The 20,472-nt window shown below is 49.4% G+C and overlaps 1 protein-coding gene across 1 annotated transcript in view; it reads right to left on the bottom strand.

Annotated features, from left to right (window-relative positions):
- The window catches only part of NMUR1 (neuromedin U receptor 1), a 33,106-nt gene extending 13,026 nt beyond the window's left edge, over positions 1-20,080 (bottom strand). The window contains exons 1-2 of the mRNA XM_081190460.1: positions 20,041-20,080; positions 730-1,639 (exon numbers count right to left, since the gene is read on the bottom strand). Coding sequence (XP_081046586.1) covers positions 730-1,639; positions 20,041-20,055 — 925 coding nt within the window. The 5' untranslated portion in view covers positions 20,056-20,080. The remainder of the gene's footprint in view (positions 1-729; positions 1,640-20,040) is intronic.
- Between the last annotated feature and the right edge of the window lie 392 nt (positions 20,081-20,472).

Raw genomic sequence — 20,472 nt, forward strand, 5'->3', positions numbered from 1 at the left:
ATTTTAATCTTGTTTTTTAAGTTGTATTTCAATCAACTTGTTTTTATTATTGGTTGTTAGCCGCCCTGAGCGACTGGGGAGGGTGGGGTATAAATAAAATTTATTATTATTATTATTATTATTATTATTATTATTATTATTATTATTATTAGAGAACCATGCTACCGCTGTACAGAGAAGGTACATCACCAGCTTCTGACAGTATGACAGCTAATAATAATAATAATAATAATAATAATAATAATAATAATAATAATTTTAATTTATATCCCGCCCTCCCCAACCGAAGCCGGGCTCAGGGCAGCTAACAACAATAAAATAATACAGTGGTACCTTGGGTTAAGTACTTAATTCGTTCCGGAGGTCCGTTCTTAACCTGAAACTGTTCTTAGCCTGAAGCACCACTTTAGCTAATGGGGCCTCCTGCTGCTGCCGCGCCGCCGGAGCACGATTTCTGTTCTCATCCTGAAGCAAAGTTCTTAACCTGAAGCACTATTTCTGGGTTAGCGGAGTCTGTAACCTGAAGCGTATGTGACCTGAAGCGTATGTAACCCGAGGTACCACTGTATATGCCTTTTCTGACACCACATTCACTGGTGAAAGTAATGAATGGGAACACAACGGCAAAGACTGTAGCCCTAGTTCTGGGAATAAGAAGAAAGCAAGTAACCCCCCCCCCCAATATTTTCCCCACAATCCCACGCAGCTCCTGGGCTCCCCTCAACTCACACAGCATGTTGGTCACCTGCCTCCTGCGGACTTTCTTCTGCTGGAGGCGGATGTTGTGGTAGTCGCAGTTGCTGGCCGACTTGGCCTCCAGAGCCTCCAGCATCTTCTCCTTCCTGAGCTGCAGGCCGATGAGCAGGTACAAGACGCTGATGACGCCCATGGGCACGAAGAAGAAGATGATGGTGGTCACCTGGATGATGAGGTTGTACATCAAGCGGGACTTGACCAGGGTGCAAGTGGCCGAGTCGGGGACCACCCCCCGGGCGGGGACGTGGAGGGTCTGGATGCCGTGCAAGCTGGTGTTGGGGATGGAACAGATGATGGACAGGACCCAGACGGTGATGATGACCCTCTTGGCGTGGTTCTTGGTCACCACGTACTTGGCCTTGAGAGGGTGCACCACGGCGATGTAGCGCTCCACGCTGAGGGCCGTCACGTTGAGGATGGAGGCGAAGCAGACGGCCTCGAAGAGCAGGGTCTTAAAGCAGCAGCCGCCTGCGCCCAGAAGGAAGGGGTAGTTGCTCCACATCTCGTAGATCTCCAGCGGCATGCCCAGGAGGAGGACCAACAGGTCCGAGATGGCCAGGCTGAAGAGGTAATAGTTGGTGGGCGTCCTCATGAATCGGTGCTGGATGATGACCAGGCAGGTCAAGGCGTTGCCCACGGCGCCCACCACGAAAATCAGGAGGTACGTGGTGCAGATGGGGACGAAGAACCCCGACCGGCGAGGCCCCAAGTACTTCAGGCGGAGCTCCTCTATGGTCATGTTCAGGTCTTCGGGGTCAAAGTAAGGGTCTTCTCGACTGCTGTCGTTGCACAGGTCCTTGTAGGCTGCCTTCTCCAACAGCTCCAGGGTGGATAGCTTTAATTCCAAGTGGGAGCAGTTGACAGAGGAATACATGGCCCCGAGCTGGAAAAAGAGAGAGGAGAGGAGTTAAGAAGAGCCTGGCTGCCGGATGAGGCCACAGACCATCTGACCCTGCCTCCTTATGAGGAACAGTTGAGTCTGGTGGCTATGTTTAACCTGCAAAAGAGGAGACAGACAGGAAATAAGGCAGACCCCTTCAAATATCTCAAGGGCTGTCACAGGGAAGATGGAGCATGCTTGTTTTCTCCTGCTCTGGAGGGTAGGACTCGAACCCATAGCTTCAAGTTAGAAGAAAGGAGATCCCAACTGTTATGTATTCAGTGGTCAGTGTTTGCCTGAGCTGGAGTCTGGACTAAGGATTCTGAGCTCCTGTGTTCTGATTCGATACATGATGTCCAATCACAGAACATTTCAGGATTTGGGCCTCCGCCATTGGCCCTTGAACTCTTGAGTCGTGATTCGCAGCTTGGAAGTTTAGATAGCCAATCACGTTGGGAGTGGGAGTGGCCCAGGCTTCCAGGAATGTATATAAGCAGTTGCTTTGCCCCTGCTTCCCAGTTATGTAGTTCAATAAAGGTTCCTGCTGTTATTGCTGTGTCTTGCCTTGTAGGAACCCACCAACTAAACATACGGAAAAAGTTTCTGATGGCAAAAGCTGTTTGACAGTGAAAGAGTCTCCCTCGGAGGTGGATTCTTCTTCCATGGAGGTTTTTAAGCAGAGGTTGGATGATAATTTGCCATGGATGCTTCAGTTGAGATTTCTGCATTGCAGGGGGTTGGACTAGATGACCCTGGGTGTCCCTTCCAACTCTATGATTCTTTACCTGTTCTCACGGTGGCCGGCCGGATGTCTTTGGTATTCCCACAAGCAGGACCTTAAGTGCGACGGCGCATTCTCCACCTGTGATTCCCACTACCATTGGGCCATTGAAAGCCTAATCCACAGATTCATCTAATCCTCTTCTGCAGCTGTCTAAGTTGGCAAACTGCTAGTGAAGCCTCTGCCGGTGGGGATCCTATGGGGCTTAACCGGAATAAAATTTGCAAATGCTTAAGCCGAACAGTTGGAAGCATAATTACAGCAAACAATACAGTCGGCGCTCACAAAGAGATGAATGCGCAAGTAGTTTGTCTGAACATGAGCGACGCCACTGATAAGTCCCTCAGAACCCAAAGGGAAGACAACTAGGCAACGCATGCCTGCAAAAGCAGCCGTCAGCCAGTCCAAAGGACCCTGTAATCCATCACGGTGCTGGACAAAGCTCCTTCTCTGCAAACGGCCCGAGTCCCAGAGCCATGGGATAAACACGCAGCGAGCGGCAAACTTTCTCAGTTGCAGCTTGCACAGGACGCAGCCCTGCAATTGTAACTCAGTTGTATGGAATAATGACGGGTGATAAAGGACGAAGATTCCCCACCCCCTTACTAATCAACCGTGCATTAATTAATTTGCATTATCCAAGATGGTTGTTGTTGTTTAGTCGTTTAGTCGTGTCCGCCTCTTCGTGACCCCATGGACCAGAGCACGCCAGGCACTCCTGTCTTCCACTACCCCCCGCAGTTTGGTCAAACTCATGCTGGTAGCTTCAAGAACACTATCCAACCATCTCGTCCTCTGTCGTCCCCTTCTCCTTGTGCCCTCCATTTTTCCCAACACCAGGGGCTTTTCCAGGGAGTCTTCTTTTCTCATGAGGTGGCCAAAGTATTGGAGCCTCAGGTTCAGGATCTGTCCTTCCAGTGAGCACTCAGGGCTGATTTCCTTCAGAATGGAGAGGTTGGATCTTCTTGCAGTCCATGGGACTCTCAAGAGTCTCCTCCAGCACCATAATTCAAAAGCATCAATTCTTCGGCGATCAGCCTTCTTGATGGTCCTGCTCTCACTTCCATACATCACTACTGGGAAAACCATAGCTTTAACTATACGGACCTTTGTTGGCAAGGTGATGTCTCTGCTTTTTAAGATGCTCTCTAGGTTATACAAGCTGGTTAGAGACCATAAATATTATTCAGCTCTGCTGTAGAACAAGCTCCAGCCCCCATCCTTCTCGTCCTCCACTGAATGATTTTGCCCCTGCAGGGCTAACCCAGAATGTGTGCAGGGGCTGACATGAGCAAGAGCACAGAGCAGGATAAAGCCCCTGCCTTCACAACGTGTTTGGCAGATAGGATGATTCAGTCATCAGCCCTGCTCCTGGCCTCCGCCCCTCCATGCTCCAGGCAGACTGTCTGCCCTTTTTATTAGTAAAATGCCGCACACACATTACTGAATTAAATTTACATTTGTTCCTCTCCTTTCTTTTTCCAAAAGCAGAATCAGTTTTCAGAAACATTGGGAGGTGGGTTAGTGACGTTATTGGGTTTTTGCCAGTCGGAGCTGTACACAGCTGACTTTGGCCACAGATGCACAGAACGTCTTTTCTTCTTCTTCTTCCTGCAAGAGAAGAGTCACATCTAAACAACGCAGTGAGCATAATCAGGCTCACTACTCCGATTGCACCCATCCATTTACACTCTTAGTCCTCGGAGAGCTGCTTGATGGTATACCGACAGACTAATGGTTTATCTAGCTGAGCACAGCCCATGATGACTCGGAGGCATAAGGAATTGAACCCGGGGCTTTGCATTGCAGAGGGTTGGACTAGATGACCCCTGGGAACGCTCCCAACTCTACAATTCTATGATTCTGCATGGAGATCTTGTGCCCCACCCTCCAGGAACATGGGGAGCTGTTGCATGCAGGGAAGGGACTCTGTCATGAAACTAGTCCAAAATACCTGCAGGGCAGCAGGTTCAAGAAGGGAAGGATAAGCAGCAGCAGAGAAACAGAAAAACTGGCTAGTTGTTTCTGTGTGTGTGTGTGTGTGTGCTTGAGGACAGTGTGACGGCCTGGGAATCGGATTCAGAGGCTGAACCTGAGGAATCCCAGCCTGCACAGGAGTCCCTGCCTCCAAGGCCGGCTGAGCAGGGGCTGGGGCTTGAACCTGAAGGGTCCTCACCTGTGCCGGATCCTCAGGAGCAGACACCAGCTGAGTCTGCTCTGGCTCCTGAGGTGATGGAGGACCCATTGCCTGCAGGTGCTCCACTCTCAGCCCCGTCAGGGGAAGCTGAGGTTGCCTCTGGGTCCAGTAACCCTCCAGCCTCTCCTGAGCTGCAGAGGCTCAGGGCAGAGAGGCGGAGGGAACTAAGTTCCCGCAGGAGGAGGGCTCGCCTCCAGGCCAGGAGAGGCGAGTCACCTGTGGACCGTGGCCGCCCTATGCCTCAAAGGAGATAAAAGCCAGCCAGCCCCAGTCCCAGGTTGCGGGACCAACATTGTTGGTAGCCTATTCCTGCCAGCACCCTGTCCTGCTCTTCTGCCAGAGTTCCTGACCACACCCGACTCCTTGCCTTGGACCCCACTTCAGCCTTGACGGACAGCCTTCATACCTCACCATCGACCTCAGACTGGACTCGGACCACGCCGCACAGTAACCCCCCGGGACCAGCACAGACAGGCTTTTATCACCAATTGCATTTCCAGTTGTTGGCATTTGATTTAATCGCTATACCGAAATAGGTGGGCAACCGCTGATATCAGAGATATTTCTCTCTGTCTGTTAAAATGGTGGAGATGGGGGGGGGGTAAAATCCCAAAAAAGAACTTTTTTCCCCTGTATGCCACAACAGCTGCGAGAATATTACTAGCGAAGAGTTGGAAGAAACAAGATTTACCAACTATCGGAGAATGGCAGATGAAGCCGATGGACTACATGGAACTTGCCGAACTGACAGGGAGACTCCAAGACCAGAGAGAAGAGATGGTAGAAGAAGATTGGAAGAAGTTTAAAGAATATTTGAAAAAAATATGTTAATATTTAAATCTTAGAATAGCTTTGGAAGTGGATATAGGCTGTAGGGTTAGAAGTAGAAGATAGTCTATTTTAAAATGGTATTATTTGTAAGTGATAAAATACGAAGATTTTTATGGTAAAAGTAAGCGTGATTAAAAAATGGTTAAAAATTATGATATATGTAAACTGCTAAAGATGAGGTAAAATGAAAATCAGATAGGGGGGACTTGGGGAAGCTCACCTAACAATGTTTAGAAAAAATAAGGATAAGACAATAATTTGTTTTTATTGTTTGTTTTTCTGTTTGTGTTGTTTAGTTGTGTTATAAAATAAATAAAAACTTTTGGGGAAAAATAAAATAAAATGGTGGAGAAGCATGTAAGCTTTCGAGCTGCGCGGACTGCTCGTTGTGTTGAAGCAAACGAAAGCTGCTCGGAAGGTGGCGAGCTCTCCTTCCTTGGAGATTTTAAAACAGAGGTTGGATTCTTCAGTTGTGATTCCCGCATTGCAGGGGGTTGGGCTGGATGACCCTTGGGTCCCATCCAATTCCACGATTCTACGAATGCAGCCGAAGAGCAGCTGAGACAATAGCTTAAGAAAGATCACAACTGGCCTTAGATGCAGTTGATGGGGAGGGAGGGGGAAGCAAACTGAATAGCCCCCCTCAAAAGGCTTAAGAAAGGAGGTACCAGAGGCTCAACTTTAGAAATAAAACCAAGGTATCACACAAGCTGGGATGCAGGTGGGGCTGTGGTGTAAACCACAGAGCCTAGGGCTTGCTGATCAGAAGGTCGGTGGTTCGAATCCCCACGACAGGGTGAGCTCCCGTTGCTCGGTCCCTGCTCCTGCCAACCTGGCAGTTCAAAAGCATGTCAAAGTGCAAGCAGATAAATAGGTACTGCTCCGGAGGGAAGGTAAACGGTGTTTCCGTGCGCTGCTCTGGTTCGCCAGAAGCGGCTTAGTCATGCTGGCCACATGACCCGGAAGCTGTATGCTGGCTCCCTTGGCCAATAAAGCGAGATGAGTGCCGCAACCCCAGAGTTGGCCACGACTGGACCTAATGGTCAGGGGTCCCTTTACCTTTACCTTATCACACAAGCTAAAAATTGACGAGTTGGCCCGTGATGGTGGAAAAGGACATTGTGCTTTCTCTTCTTTATTTCTGCCTTCGGGAGAGTGATGTGTGTACAGTGGTGCCTCGCAAGACGAAAATAATCCGTTCCGCGAGTCACTTCGTCTAGCGGTTTTTTCGTCTTGCGAAGCAACCCTATTAGCGGCCTAGCGGATTAGCGCTATTAGCGGTTTGGCGGTTTAGCGGCTATTAAAGGATTAGCGGATTAGCGGCTAAAAGGCTATTAGCGGCTTAGCGGCTTAGAAAAAGGGCGGGCGGAAAAAAATCAGAACACTCGCAAGACGTTTTCGTCTTGCAAAGCAAGCCCATAGGGAAATTCGTCTTGCGAAGCAGCTCAAAAATGGAAAACCCTTTCATCTAGCGGGTTTTCCGTCTTGCGAGGCACCACTGTATATAGTTATGAGTTTGTGGGTGCCAAACACTAATTAATCCCTAGATCCAGCAAGTGTTAAAATCTATCCAATCAGGCCAAATTAGCTTCTTCTTCAAATATAGTTTTATTAAAACTTTTCAACATACAACAAAAAAACAGAAACAGAACAAGAAATAAGAAAGAAAGAAACCGAAGGAGATAGCAAATAAGCAAAGAGATACGAGTAAGAACAGTAAAGAGACAGAGAAAGATAAGTAAAAGCGACTTTCCGCTATCCATTTGTCAGTTGTGCCTGCAAGAATTCCTCATAATGGAAAGAAGATAGCCATACCTTTTTAGAGAAACACACCGTGCTGAAAATAAATATCACCAAAATCGAGCAGCTACAAAGAAGCTCAAGCTTCCCTGGGGAAGTTTGAAAACTGCCACTTGAATTTTTTAATTAACCTCACTTTGGCATTCGTCCAAACCCAACAGACTGCGGTTACTTGAGAAAAGTCATCTGCAAACTATAGCTTATGAATGAAACTGGCTGCTATCAAGCAAGCCGTAGTTAAGACTAATAGGCAGGGTCTCTTGGTCACACGCCAGCATGACCAAAGGCTGCAAACTAAGAGCAATGCATAGGAGAGCTTTCTCCCACGCCTCAGATTTCTATTCTAAGTGCTGGAGGCTCATCTTTATTGCTGACTTCAACCCAAAGACATTTAATTAGAGTGTTGATAGACAGCATAAGGCAGTGAGAGATTTTACTTTCTTGGGTTCCATGATCACTGCAGATGGTGACAGCAGCCACGAAATTAAAAAAAACACGCCTGCTTCTTGGGAGAAAAGCAATGACAAACCTAGACAGCATCTTAAAAAGTAGAGACATCACCTTGCCAACAAAGGTCCGTATAGTAAAAGCTCTGGTTTTCCCAGTAGTGATGTATGGAAGTGAGAGCTGGACCATCAAGAAGGCTGATCGCCGAAGAATGGATGCTTTTGAATTCTGGTGCTGGAGGAGACTCTTGAGAGTCCCATGGACTGCAAGAAGATCAAACCTCTCCATTCTGAAGGAAATCAGCCCTGAGTGCTCCCTGGAAGGACAGATCCTGAAGCTGAGGCTCCAAGACTTTGGCCACCTCATGAGAAGAGAAGACTCCCTGGAAAAGACCCTGATGTTGGGAAAGATGGAGGGCACAAGGAGAAGGGGACGCCAGAGGACGAGATGGTTGGACAGTGTTCTCCAAGCTACCAGCATGAGTTTGACCAAACTGCGGGAGGCAGTGGAAGACAAGAGTGCCTGGCGTGCTCTGGTCCGTGGGGTCATGAAGAGTCGGACATAACTAAACAACAACAAGACAGCAGGAGGAGGCTGATGCTATTAGTTTTGCCTGCACCAAGCTGGCACCCTGGTTTTGGACTGTGATGGTTGGGGTGGATGGGAACTATAGTCCACATCTGGAGGGCGCCCGGTGGGTGAAGGACGTGACAGCTCACTGAAAGCCCTGGCACTTTTCTTTCAATTTGGCAAGTGATCCTGGCTGCCTTCGTCTGCGTGCCTACCTAGGAGCAAGCCCCGCTGAAAGCAGCCTGGCTTCTCTGCAAGCAATCTCACGCACTCCCTGGCTGGGCAGAATCCAGGGAGACAGCAATAGACAGAGAAGTGTTAAATCATTTTCATGGCAGAGAGTGGACAGGCCAGAGGCCGCGGGGAAGACTGAACAAGCACCTGTCCGACAACTGAGATACCAGACTGGCTTAACTGATGGATTCACGAATGTGCCATTATCTGATTAAACAGGTTAAATGAAAATTCAAAATGGAGATGTAATGAATCGCAGCCGGTTGATTATAATCTCTCCAGAGCCTTGGCAGGTTGTCATTTTTTTCCATACTGACTTCTCAGTGTCTTTCCCCCAGGCGAGAGATATATACATTTGGTGAAAAGGAGAGGTGGGGCTCGCACAATGGGTGGGTTTTCTGTGTCTTTGCCCCAAGGTGAACTGGCACTCTGAAAACATTTCCTGTTTGCATGGTGGGCATTTTTGCGATTTTTGGCATTCTGCACTCTTTTTCTTGCATTGATTGATTGATTGATTGAATCCATTGATTGATTGAGTCCACTGCTATCTCTTTCCTTTGTAGTCATACGCAGTTCTTCATTTTGGAACGGGGAGCAGTATTTCTAAGCAAACATAGCACACCCAAACCTTGCTTCAAAGTATACTTTTAGCCGGGTCTCCGTCATCAGGGAACTGGTTTATTAAAATGTATAACAAAAAAACAGAAACAGAACAAGAAATAAGAAAGAAAATGAAGAAGACAGCAAATAAGCAAAGGGATAAAAATAAGAAAGAGACAGAGAAAGATCAGTTTCTTATCTTCAGGGCTGTCTTTAGCAGATGCGGCGCCGGGGTGCAAATATCTGTCCAGCGCCCCCAAATGACCACGGCTAGTTGGGGGCGGGGGGCGAAGCTGCACACTGCCAGCCATGGGGGGGGGGGTGCAACTCTTCCCCATGCCGCTGCAGGAGAGCAATCCCCGCGGAGGCTTGGGAAGGAAGCTGCGTGCCCACCAGACATATACCGTATTTTTTGCTCTATAAGACTAACTTTTTCCCTCCTAAAAAGTAAGGGGAACTGTGTGTGCGTCTTATGGAGCAAATGCAGGCTGCGCAGCTATCCCAGAAGCCAGAACAGCAAGAGGGATTGCTGCTTTCACTGCGCAGCGATCCCTCTTGCTGTTCTGGCTTCTGAGATTCAGAATATTTTTTTTCTTGTTTTCCTCCTCCAAAAACTAGGTGCGTCTTGTGGTCTGGTGCGTCTTATAGAGCGAAAAACACGGTAGTTGACGGGGCGCAGCTGGCGGGTGTACAGGGAAAGGGGAGGCCGCCGGCAAAGCCATGCAGCTCCCCCAATCGCTGGGGCGCCCCTGAGAGGCCAGCGCCCTGGCGCAACACACCACTAAGCCCTATGGGAAAGACGACTCCGCTTATCTTTCCCGGAAAGATCTAGTCCCGGAACTCAACCCTGTTATTTATGCAGCAGTAAAATGATCTCTGCGGCTGCAGGGCAGACAAAACTTTGCAAGCAGATGTCATGGATGATAGGAGTTGTAGTCAGAAATACCTGGAGGACAGGTGGATTGGGAGAAGGCTGACTTAGTAGTGGAACATTTGCTTTGAATACAGGTGGCAAGTTGTAACCCCAGGTAAGGCTGGAAGGATCTGCAAATTTAATTTCTCTCCATTTCTCAATTTTTCCAGCCTTAAATTCAGTTCTCCAGAGTTTTCATTCTGCAGCAATTTGCAATTTTTGTTTATTTTTAAAAACCTCATGGATATTATTCCGAATTCTCGGAATAGCCGAATTCTCCTCAATAGACACATTTTTGCTTGCAGTCTTAACCAGCGTCCACACTCTTGCCAGCAATTTCTCCCAATACGATGATTCTTGTATGCTGCTTTCATATTGATTTTTTTGGACATTTTCCTCTGCTTACTGTTGATTTATTAATTTTATTATCTGCTGCCCTTCATCCGAGGACCACAGGGTGACATAGAGTATAAAAACACAAAAATACATATCATAATAACATTTTTGTAAATGTTTGCTTGGCTGGAGAACAGTGTTGTAGATTTGGATAATTGTGAACTTGGAGGAGGGTGGGGCTTCAGTTCTCATATTGTTTCAGAACCTGGGAATTTAATAAATTCAACTTAAAATGTGAATTGAATTCAATTCCCCACCCCCACAAAGACCGTTGTCTGAACCCTGGTATTTATATAGCACACTCTCAAACCACCAGGGCAGCGTAAAGCACTTAAGAAGCCCTCAATAACTGCAGTTCTGGTTGGGCAATGACAGTCAAAGCAACAGACCCCCATTTCAGGCAGACATAAGCCTCAAATCATCCTTTTTCTTCAACAGATATCACTGCTTGCAAGTCTTGAGAAGCTGCTCTGCCTGGGAAGGGAAGTTCCCGTGTTTAACTTGCGAAGTAGCATAGGGAAATGTTCCCTGAGACCAAGATGAGGGATTCTATGGAATGCAGATACAGAGAATTGATAAGAATAATGATCTGTTGTGACCTTGATGGAAGTGTAGACGAGCCTTCTTGTGTTTTGGCTCATTCTTCTCCTTTTTTTCTTTTTTTATCTTTTCTTTTCTATCCCCCCCTTCTTTCCTTTTCCTTTTCTTTCCCATAATAGCTTATGTTTTATGCCATGTACTTTGATGTTTTTTGTAGTGTTTTTCTTAGCTTTTTCCATTATTACTATTAAGGATTTTTCTTTTGTAATTTTGGTTGTTTATACTTATCTGTATTTGTTTAAAGCAAAATAAAAGTGTGTGTGTGTGTGTGTGTGTACACTGTGTGTGTGTACACAGTGGCACCTCGGGATGCGAACGGGATCTGCCCTGTTTGCATCCCGAATGGAACGCAAGATGCGACGGCGCGTCTGCGCGTGTCGTGTTTTACCGCTTCCGCGCATGCGCGTGATGTCATTTTGAGTGTCTGCACATGCGCTAGTGGCGAAACTCGGAAGTAACACACTCCATTACTTTCGGGTTGCTGCAGAGCGCAACTTGAATGCGCTCAACCCGAAGCACATTCAACTCGAGGTATGACTGTGTATATATGTATATGTATATGTATGTGTGTGTGTGTGTGTGTGTGTATATATATATATATATATATATATATATATATATATATGTAGCGAAGTAGCAAAGCAAAGGGTTTCTGGGCGTCTGCAGGATGCCTCTCCCAGTAAGCTGTTGCTCTCATTGGTGATGCTGGGAGGGGATTAATACTGGTGTGGGGCAGGCCCCAGAAAGCAGCAAGCTCAAACATTTGCTGGGAGTCCAAGACATGAAACGAGGCGTTTTTAGGAACATAGGAAGCTGAATTTGACTGCCTTATGCAGAATATCAGACCATTGGGCCCATCTAGCTCAATAGTGCCTGCACAGACTGGCAGCAGCTCCCCAGGGTTTCCGGCAGGCGTCTCTCCCAGCCCTGCCCGGAGATGCTGGCAGGGTCTGAACATGGGACCTTCTTCAATCAAAGCACTGCTCTGCCACCAAGCTTTTATGCAAGGGTTATAGGAAGAAGCAGGACAGACCAGACCAGTTCCCTGGGTCTGCCCCTTGTATATGAAGGGGGCCAACTGAGAGTATACAGACATACATATTGGAGCCAGCAGAGGTTTGGGTTTGTTTACAGATTTCTCAGTGCTCCATATCCTCCTTCTGTAAAACATCCCTATTTAAAACAAGTCCTTCAACGCACCTGACAACCTCATCCATCAAAAGCCCAGCAGATTGCTTACCTGTTTCCCCATATCTGGCCAAACCACCCGTCTTCCTCCAATTGACAATTTAGCTTTGATATTAATCACGCTTGTGTACATACCCAAAGCGCAAAGTGAGTTACAGTCTTTCCATCCATCTGAGGAAATCTACCCTGTCAGAGAGCTGACAGATTGTCTCGTGGCAGAGAATTGCTTTCGTTTGCCTGTCCACAAGCATTTATCAAGGCCTGGGTGGGGGGCGGAGGGGGGGGCTATATCTTGGGTACCTAACTGCCTCCCCACCTGCACTGGCTGTGCAAAATTCCAGCCGGTCATCAAGGAAAGTGCAGGGAGAGAGGGAGAGAGAGAGAAAGAGAGAGAGAGAGAGAGAGAGAGAGAGAGAGAGAGAGAGAGAGCGGTCTGTCTTGACCGGCATCTACTGGCTAAAGTCTTCCCAACCAACCTTCCTCTGCAATTGCGGGAGCAGAGATGCCATACTTAAGGGGGAAGAAAAGAAGTTCCAGGTATATTCCTCCTCCTTTTCACGTAAGAACATCAAAAAAGCATGCAGGATCAGGCCCAGGGACCCATCTAGTTCAGCATACTATCCTCACAGTGGCCAACCACATTAAGGTTACCAGATTTTTTTCAAAGAATCCGGGGACACTTTTTTTTTTTTTGAAAAGAGAGAAAAAAAGTTATTTTTTTAAAAGTTATTTTTTAAAAAAATAAGAAGTAATATCTTCTCTTCTGTGGTCTCCTCTGTCACACGGCCTTCCTCTGGGCTCTCTTGGAGCGCTAGCCGCTGTGGAGTAGGCTTGGGTCGGGCCTGGGCTCAGCCACATGTCCTTACCCTCCCGGTGCTCTCCCACCTCTCCTCCTCAGCGGCAGTGGCGCGGCAAGGTTGGGGCTCCCCTCTTTTTCCTTCTTACTCTTTCTCTCTCCTCCTTCTCCTCTCCTCCTTTTCCCTGCATCGGCTCCGGGGTTTTCCTGGCCCCGGAGCGCCACTGGGCAGCCAGCTGAGCGCCGGGCGCTCTCGGTCCTGGCTCAATTTGGGTCATGGGGGGTGTCAGCGGTTCCCCCAGTTGACGCGCCGGGCGTCCCTGGTTCCCCCTCGGCAGTGACAGTGGCAGTCTCAGCAGCCCAGAGCCAGCCTGGTAGCGCAGTTGGCTCTGGCTGGCTTCAGGAGCTGCTCACTGCCATGGTACCCACCATTTTGCCTCGCCGGAAGTCCCCATATGATGTATCTTGTGCCGTTGAACCAATCACGCAACCTTCATTCCCTACTAATAAATCTACACTTTTAAAAAAAGTTTCAAATGCTTTACTTACAAAGTTCTAAAGGTCAGGTTCATACATTTATCTATGCAACAGCAAGTAAACATAGGCAGAAATATTGGGATACAATATAGATTGAAATAGCTCTAAGCATGCGGTTCAAGCTTATAGCGAACAACTTCAGGCACACCTTATCTTGGTGAGTTATAAATCTACACTTAAAATATAAATTCCGGGGATGGATTTTGTCCGGGGACAGATTTGTAAATCTGGGGACCGTCCCTGGGAAACGGGGACGTCTGGTAACCATAAACCAGATGCCCAAATGGGAAACCTTGCAATCAGGATTCGAACACAGGAGCAACTGTCCCCTCCCAGAGGGGAAGGGTTAAAGTCTCACTAACATATAGCTTTTCCTTTTGGGGTTTTGAAACAACACCCACCCACCCAGAAAAAAATAAAAATGGCTCAGATGTTGTTTTGGTTTAAAAGAACCGAATGTCTGGACTGGCTGCCAAAATGTATGCACAAAAGACAGAATCCTGGAGAAGCTGCCAGAACTTTTCAGAGCAAAAGCATCACGGTGGCTTAGCGAGTCAGCTGGAGCTGCAGAAATATTTTACAAGATATAAAATGCTGTACGTAAATAAATGAAATCAAACTGTGCCGCTTGTGCCTTTGCAGGCGCAGAGGAGCCGGGTTGCGAGCTTAGCCGGAGAGCGCCCCGTTTTCCCTGTTGCCGCCTAGAGAGATGATGGGGTGCCCTGGATGTCCCCCCAAAACAGGACCTCCTGACTCCCCACCCAGCCTGGGCTCAACTCAGTGACGGAAGAGGAGAGAGATTTCCTTATTTGCCCCTGTTCCACCAGCCTTTGGCTCCGGGTGCACCCAGTGCTCTGAGTCAGAGCTAGCGTAGCTCAGCACTGCTGACATCAGGTGAGGGGACATGTCTTTGGCCCTCCAGATATTGCTGAACTACAAGTCCCATCAGCTCCAGCCAGCAGAGCCATCGGTCAAGGCCAACGACATTCAGAATCAAGAAATTGTAGAGTTGGAAGGGGCCCCGAGGGTCATCTAGTCCAACCCCCTGATTTGCAGGAATCATAGCTGAGGTATCCCTGACAGGTGGCCACCCAACCTCTGTTTAAAAGCCTCCAGTGAAGGAGAGTCCACCACCTCCAAGGGAATCCTTCCGAGCACAATTCAAAGTGTTGGTGCTGACCTTTCAAGCCCTAAACGGCCTCGGTCCGGTATACCTGAAGGAGCATCTCCACCCCCATCGTTCTGCCCGGACACTGAGGTCCAGCTCTGAGGGTCTTCTGGCAGTTCCCTCCCTGCGAGAAGTGAGGTTACAGGGAACCAGGCAGAGGGACTTCTTGGTGGTGGCGCCTGCCCTGTGGAACACCCTCCCTGTAGATGTCAAGGAAATAAACAACTATTTTACTTTTAAAAGACAACTGAAGGCTTTTAAAACTTTTAGGGAAGTTTTTTATGTTTGATGTTGTGTTGTTTTTAATATTCAGTTGGAAGCCGCCCAGAGTGGCTGTGGAATCCCAGCCACTGGTCAGGGTATAAATTATTATTATTATTATTATTATTATTATTATTATTATTATTATTATTATGTGGTGTCCAGAACTGGACCCTGGGCTCCAGGTGTGGTCTGACCAAGGCAGAAGAGAGCAACACTCTTGCCTCCCTCATTTGAACCCTATACTTCTGTTGATGCTGCCTAGGATCACATTAGCCTTATTTGCTGCTGCATCACACTGTTGACCGTTCTCTCTGCGCTTTCCCTGGAGATGCCAGGCATGGAACTAGTCCTGAGGTTTCTGCATACACAGCCTCTGCCCTGACTCTGAGATGCTAAGACCTTTTGAAGGCAGAAATGGGCAAGTCCAACCTCCCCTGCGGTTCTGCTTCTCTTCCCCATTTTGCAGCAATCTGCTCCTCGCGGAGAGTGTCAGCAAACAGAGCAATGGTTTGGCTTTGCCCTCCTTCACTCCGACAAGCCACCTCTCTCCCGTTACTCTCCCTTTACTTGCAAGCATGCAATTGCTCTAAACTTGCCTCAATTCCAACAGCAGGGGACACAGAGACTCCACAAAACACATTGTTTATTAAAAAGACACACACACACAGAGAGAGAGAGAGAGAGAGAACACAAGTGTTGGAAAGGAGGGGAGAGCAGCAGATAACTTTCTGAGATTTTCTTCGTATTCTAAAATTAAGCGTGGTTTGAAGGCAGGACATTACTACTGGCCTAGGAAAATGGTGATGGGGAGAAATAGTTATGCAGAATCGGCATGGACTTTTTTCAGTTAAAGGGCTCCACAAGCACACACACACACACACACACACACACACACACACACCAAGTTTAAGCAGCAGAGCAGGTGAGACCTCAGCTTCTGAAAAAATAATGACCGATTACAGGCAAAAGGGCACCATAGCCCTACACATGGACATGCATTTTATAGCATACATACATGACCATATTGGAAAAAAGATGCTATGCTAGATGGGCCTGTTAAACAGCCTTGCACATTTTCCTCTCGCTGCTCCCTCTTCCCAAACATTTCGGTTCTTCCTCCTGCTGCTCCGGAGGGCAGGACCAGAACCAGTGGATTCAAATGAGATTCCACTTAAGATCAGGAAGAACTTTCTGGCACAGTGGCGTAGCGTGGGGGGTGCGGGGGGGCCGGCCACACCGGGCGCAACATCTGGGGGTTAGGTTTAGGGGGCGCAAATCCACGGGTTAGGGGGCACAAATCCACGGGTTAGGGGGCGCAAATCCACGGGTTGGGGGCGCAAATTACTTGCCTTGCCCCGGGTGCTGACAACCCACGCTACGCCACTGTTCTGGCAGTAAGAGCTGTTCAGCAGTGGAACAGACTCCCAGAAGAGGCGTTGGGCTCTCCTTCCTTGGAGGTTTCTAAGCAGAGGTCGAGTGGCCGCCTGCCAGGGACTCCTCTAGCTGTGATTTCTGCATTGCAGAGGGTTGGGCTGGATGACCCGTGGGGTCCCTTCCAACTCTGCAATTCTATGATTCTAGGAAAGCAATCTTTCCCCAGCTCTGCCTTCCTCTCCCTGCATCCCGATACAGCCAACGAGATCTGCACATAAGCCTTTGTCCACTTCCCGGGCAAGGAACTAACTGTGCACTGCATTGCTTTCGATGGGCTGTGCATTTTGGATCGCATTTGCATGTCCCTGACCACATTTTCGGCACAACACGTCGCTAATAAATACATTTTTACAGCACGGATTGAGAAATATACGTGGTCCCCCTCCTCTCTTTCCTCTGATGCTCTGTTAAAGCTTACTTAGACAAACCTATTCTGTTAAACCAAACTAAGCCAAGTCTCCCATTATCTGCATAATGCTAAGCCTACCATAAGAACACAAGGATTTCCCTGCTGGGTCAGAGAAGAGATCGCCCTCTTCTCACGGGGGCAAAAAATATGCTTTTGGGAAGCCCCTTTCCCTCCATCGAAAAAGCAGGGCAAGAAAGGCAAGAGCCCAGCAATATCTCCCCCTGCAGGTATCCTGCACCTGAACTGGAGGCTCCATAGAGCCATCATGACAAATATACAGGAAGAGACCCGTTTCCCTCCATGAATTTGCCACATCCCTCTTTCAAACCCCAGCTTTAAGCCCTTTAAAACTCTCACCCCTTTGTCGAGTGTTTTACTCTAAGCGTATTAGATATGAGTGGTCGTTAAATATTCTTATTAAGCAACGGAAAGCTACGGACCGCTTTCTCTCGTACTGTTCCGTTATCAGCGTTGCAACATCACCGGCGGAGCGCTCAGAGCAGGAGTGCAGGACTCCACTTTGCAGAAGCAACAGGAGGTCTGCGAACGCAGCACCCACATTCCAGAGCAAGTGAAATAACACAAAAGACCATTTAAAGGGGGGGGCCACGTTTACCGTAAGACCATTAAGTCCAAATGTCCCTATGTTCACTGCGGAGCATTGCACACACCTAAATCGCATTTTGAGCCCTGTGCTGATTTTCTATGAAAAGGGATGTTGTGTTTGTAGCCCCCCACCCTCCTGCTTGCAAATTATTTCCCCGGCCATTGATCTGTGCCAGCTGCTTCCAACTTACCGAGTATTGAAGGAAAGGGACTCTGCACACGCTCAGGGGCGCTGTCTTCTATTCCCAATTCACACATGTCCCAGCAATCCCCCCTCCCGTATCGGAAGCAGATTCCAATGGCACCATATCAAAGCCTTACCTGTGTGTCCTGTTGCAGGTGGTCAAGAGCTCAGGAGATGTCCAGAGAACACACAAGGGGGGGGGGTTCCTTTCCCCCCAGCCCAGACACACACCCCTGGGATGGGAAACCAGCTCTTCAAGCAGCCCGCACTCTCCCCACAGCTCTGGGGCTGGCATGGGCAGGAGCACTCAGCGCAACTGAAGTGCAATTCCATGCACGCAGACTCAGAAGCGAAGCCAGCTCAGCTTTCACGCGGATTATGTGGGTGGCGGGTGCTCAGGGCTTCCCCCGCCTCCCCGAAGGCGTTTTGTCACGCTGCAGGCGGAGGGGGGGAGTGCCCCACCCAACACCCCTCGCAATGTTGGAGAGGCTGCGCTGGTTGCAAGGGGGGGCGCCTCTAAACATCACCCTCCCAACACTGCCATGCCATCCGGAATCAGGCACCCCAAGGAGATATTTCCAGGGCACGGAGCCGAGTCAGAGGACCGGTGCAACGTAGTGGGGGAGACCCAGGTTCGAATCTCCCCACAGCCACGGAGCTCGCTTTTGTGACCTGGCTCCAGCCTCTCTCCCTGAGCCCTGCCTCGCAAGGTTGTGGGGAAGGTACAGCGGCAAGTCACAAACACCGCCTCTTTGGAGAGAAGGTGCGCTATAAATACCTAGGCAGTGGACTCCCCCTTCCTTGGAGGTTTTTATGCAGAGATTGGGCAGCCATCTGCTAGGGATTTTTCAGTTGTGATCCCTGCATCGAAGGGGGTTGGGCTAGATGACCTCTGGTATCCTTGCTGGTCTCCTTAGTCACTTGGTGCATTTTGGATATAAATTTTCAGGCTTTCTGAACAGCCAAGGCAAAACTGATCTGCGCTCAGGCTGTGAGCCGGCTGTTTGAGAACAAGACAGGCAGAGGCATCGTCGCCTCATCCTTCCTAAGTCCTCTGGTTACAATTCCCTCCATCCCACCAACCATGGCTAAAAGACGAGGCCAAGGCAGAAATTTGCAGGGCATTTTCCTATCTCCATCCGTACGGATAAACGGCAGATTTCGGATGGCTTTCAGAGGGACCCTGTGAGCAGCAGCAGGAAGAGGGGAAATGGCGCAGAAGAACCCTGTACGTTATTTTCAGCCAGATCCACTGAGCCACCCAGCCCAATGCTGTCAACTCTGGCTGGCAGCAGCTCTGAAGAGTTTCAGACGGGGGAGTCTCCTAACCCTACTGGAAGGTGCTGCCTTGGGACTGAACCTGGGACCTTCTGCATGCCGAGCAGGTGTTCTGCTCCTGAGCCACGACCCTTCTGTAGCCCAAAGCCTATTTTAGGAAGCTAGAAAGCTGAGCATCGGGTCCATCTAGATCAATACTGTCTACACGGACTGGCAGCAGCTCCCCAGAGTTTCAAGCAGGCGACGCTCCCTGCCCAATTTATTGCCTTGATTTCAAACCTTTCACTCCAAGGAGCTCAAGGTAGCCTACAAAGCTCTCCCCCTCCTCATTTCATCCCCCACAACAGCCCTGCGAGGTGAGTGAAGCTGAGGTGCAGTGACTAACCAGTGAGTTGGGAATTTGAATTTAATCCAACACTCTCTAACCACTGCACCACACAGCCCTACCTGGAGATGCTGCCAGGGATCGAACATGGGACCTTCTGGATGCAAAGCAGGTGTGCTACCTCTGAGTCCCTGACCACCCTAAGAAGAAATCCGTTTCTGACCATTTGCACCTATTTAGTATTGCAACAATCAGTCTTTTGCTGCCACCAGTGTCCAAAGGCAGCTCCCAGGAATCGACTTTATCACCCTCTCTGTCTGCCTACTAGATCTCTACCGGTCCTCCTTCCTTTCAGCCACCACCCCCATCTCCCTCCCAACTGTCGATCCGCTCACCAATTTGCTCCCTAACCCCTCATCACCTCCACTTGCAGCCGGGGTTGGACTAGATGACCCGTGGTGACCCTTCCGCTTTCTTCATCGGATGAACAGGCTTTTGCGCCTCCACCGGGCTTACTCATCCCGCGCCCAAAAACCACTGTGCAAAGATGAAAGAGAAGCGCCTCTAAGCATGTGCAAAGCGCATGCCGCCTTGCTCTTGGCAATTCCAGAATAACCACCATTTAGTATTCACGGGCAGGGCTTTCGAGAGCGCACGTCGGGTCCCCAGAGCCCAAACCCACTCGCCCGACTCTCTCTCTCCTAACAGCCTGTCGCCCCGATCCCTCCCCGCTGTCCCCGCGCCCCTTCCCGCGAGCAAGGCAGGCTGGCAGGCACGTCCGTCCGTCCGCTTCGACGGCTGCCGGGGCGCTTCCCCTGCAGCCAGCCCAAGAGGGACCGCGCTCACCTCGGCTCCGTCCATCGCCCAGTCCGCCCGCCCGTCTCCTGTCGCCGCCGCCGCCGCTGCATCTTCGCCCGGTGTCCCGGCCGTCGGAAGCGCCTGCCTGCCGCTCGCTCCGCCGCTTGCAGGGCTTTTAAAGCGCCGCCAGAGGGCGTGCCCGCGCCGCCAGACGCCCGACGGGACGGCGAGGCGGAGCAGGATCGCGCCGGGTCCGTCTCTGCTGCGGAAAGCTCCTCCCTCGGATGGGAGGGAAGGAGGGGGCAGTGGCTGTGCCATAGCCTGGGGGAGGGAGTCGCGCTCTGCACATGCCCAGGGGCACTCTGCTGTTTCCCCCCTTTTTCAGGTTGTTGTTTTTTTTTAAGTGCAAACATGACAGAAGGCAAGCGAGCAGAACAAAAAACAATTGACCCCCAAAGCGTCCCAGACTGGAAGGACGAA

The sequence above is a fragment of the Podarcis bocagei genome (assembly GCF_964188305.1).
Source record: "Podarcis bocagei genome assembly, chromosome: 4".
Lineage (NCBI taxonomy): Eukaryota > Metazoa > Chordata > Lepidosauria > Squamata > Lacertidae > Podarcis > Podarcis bocagei.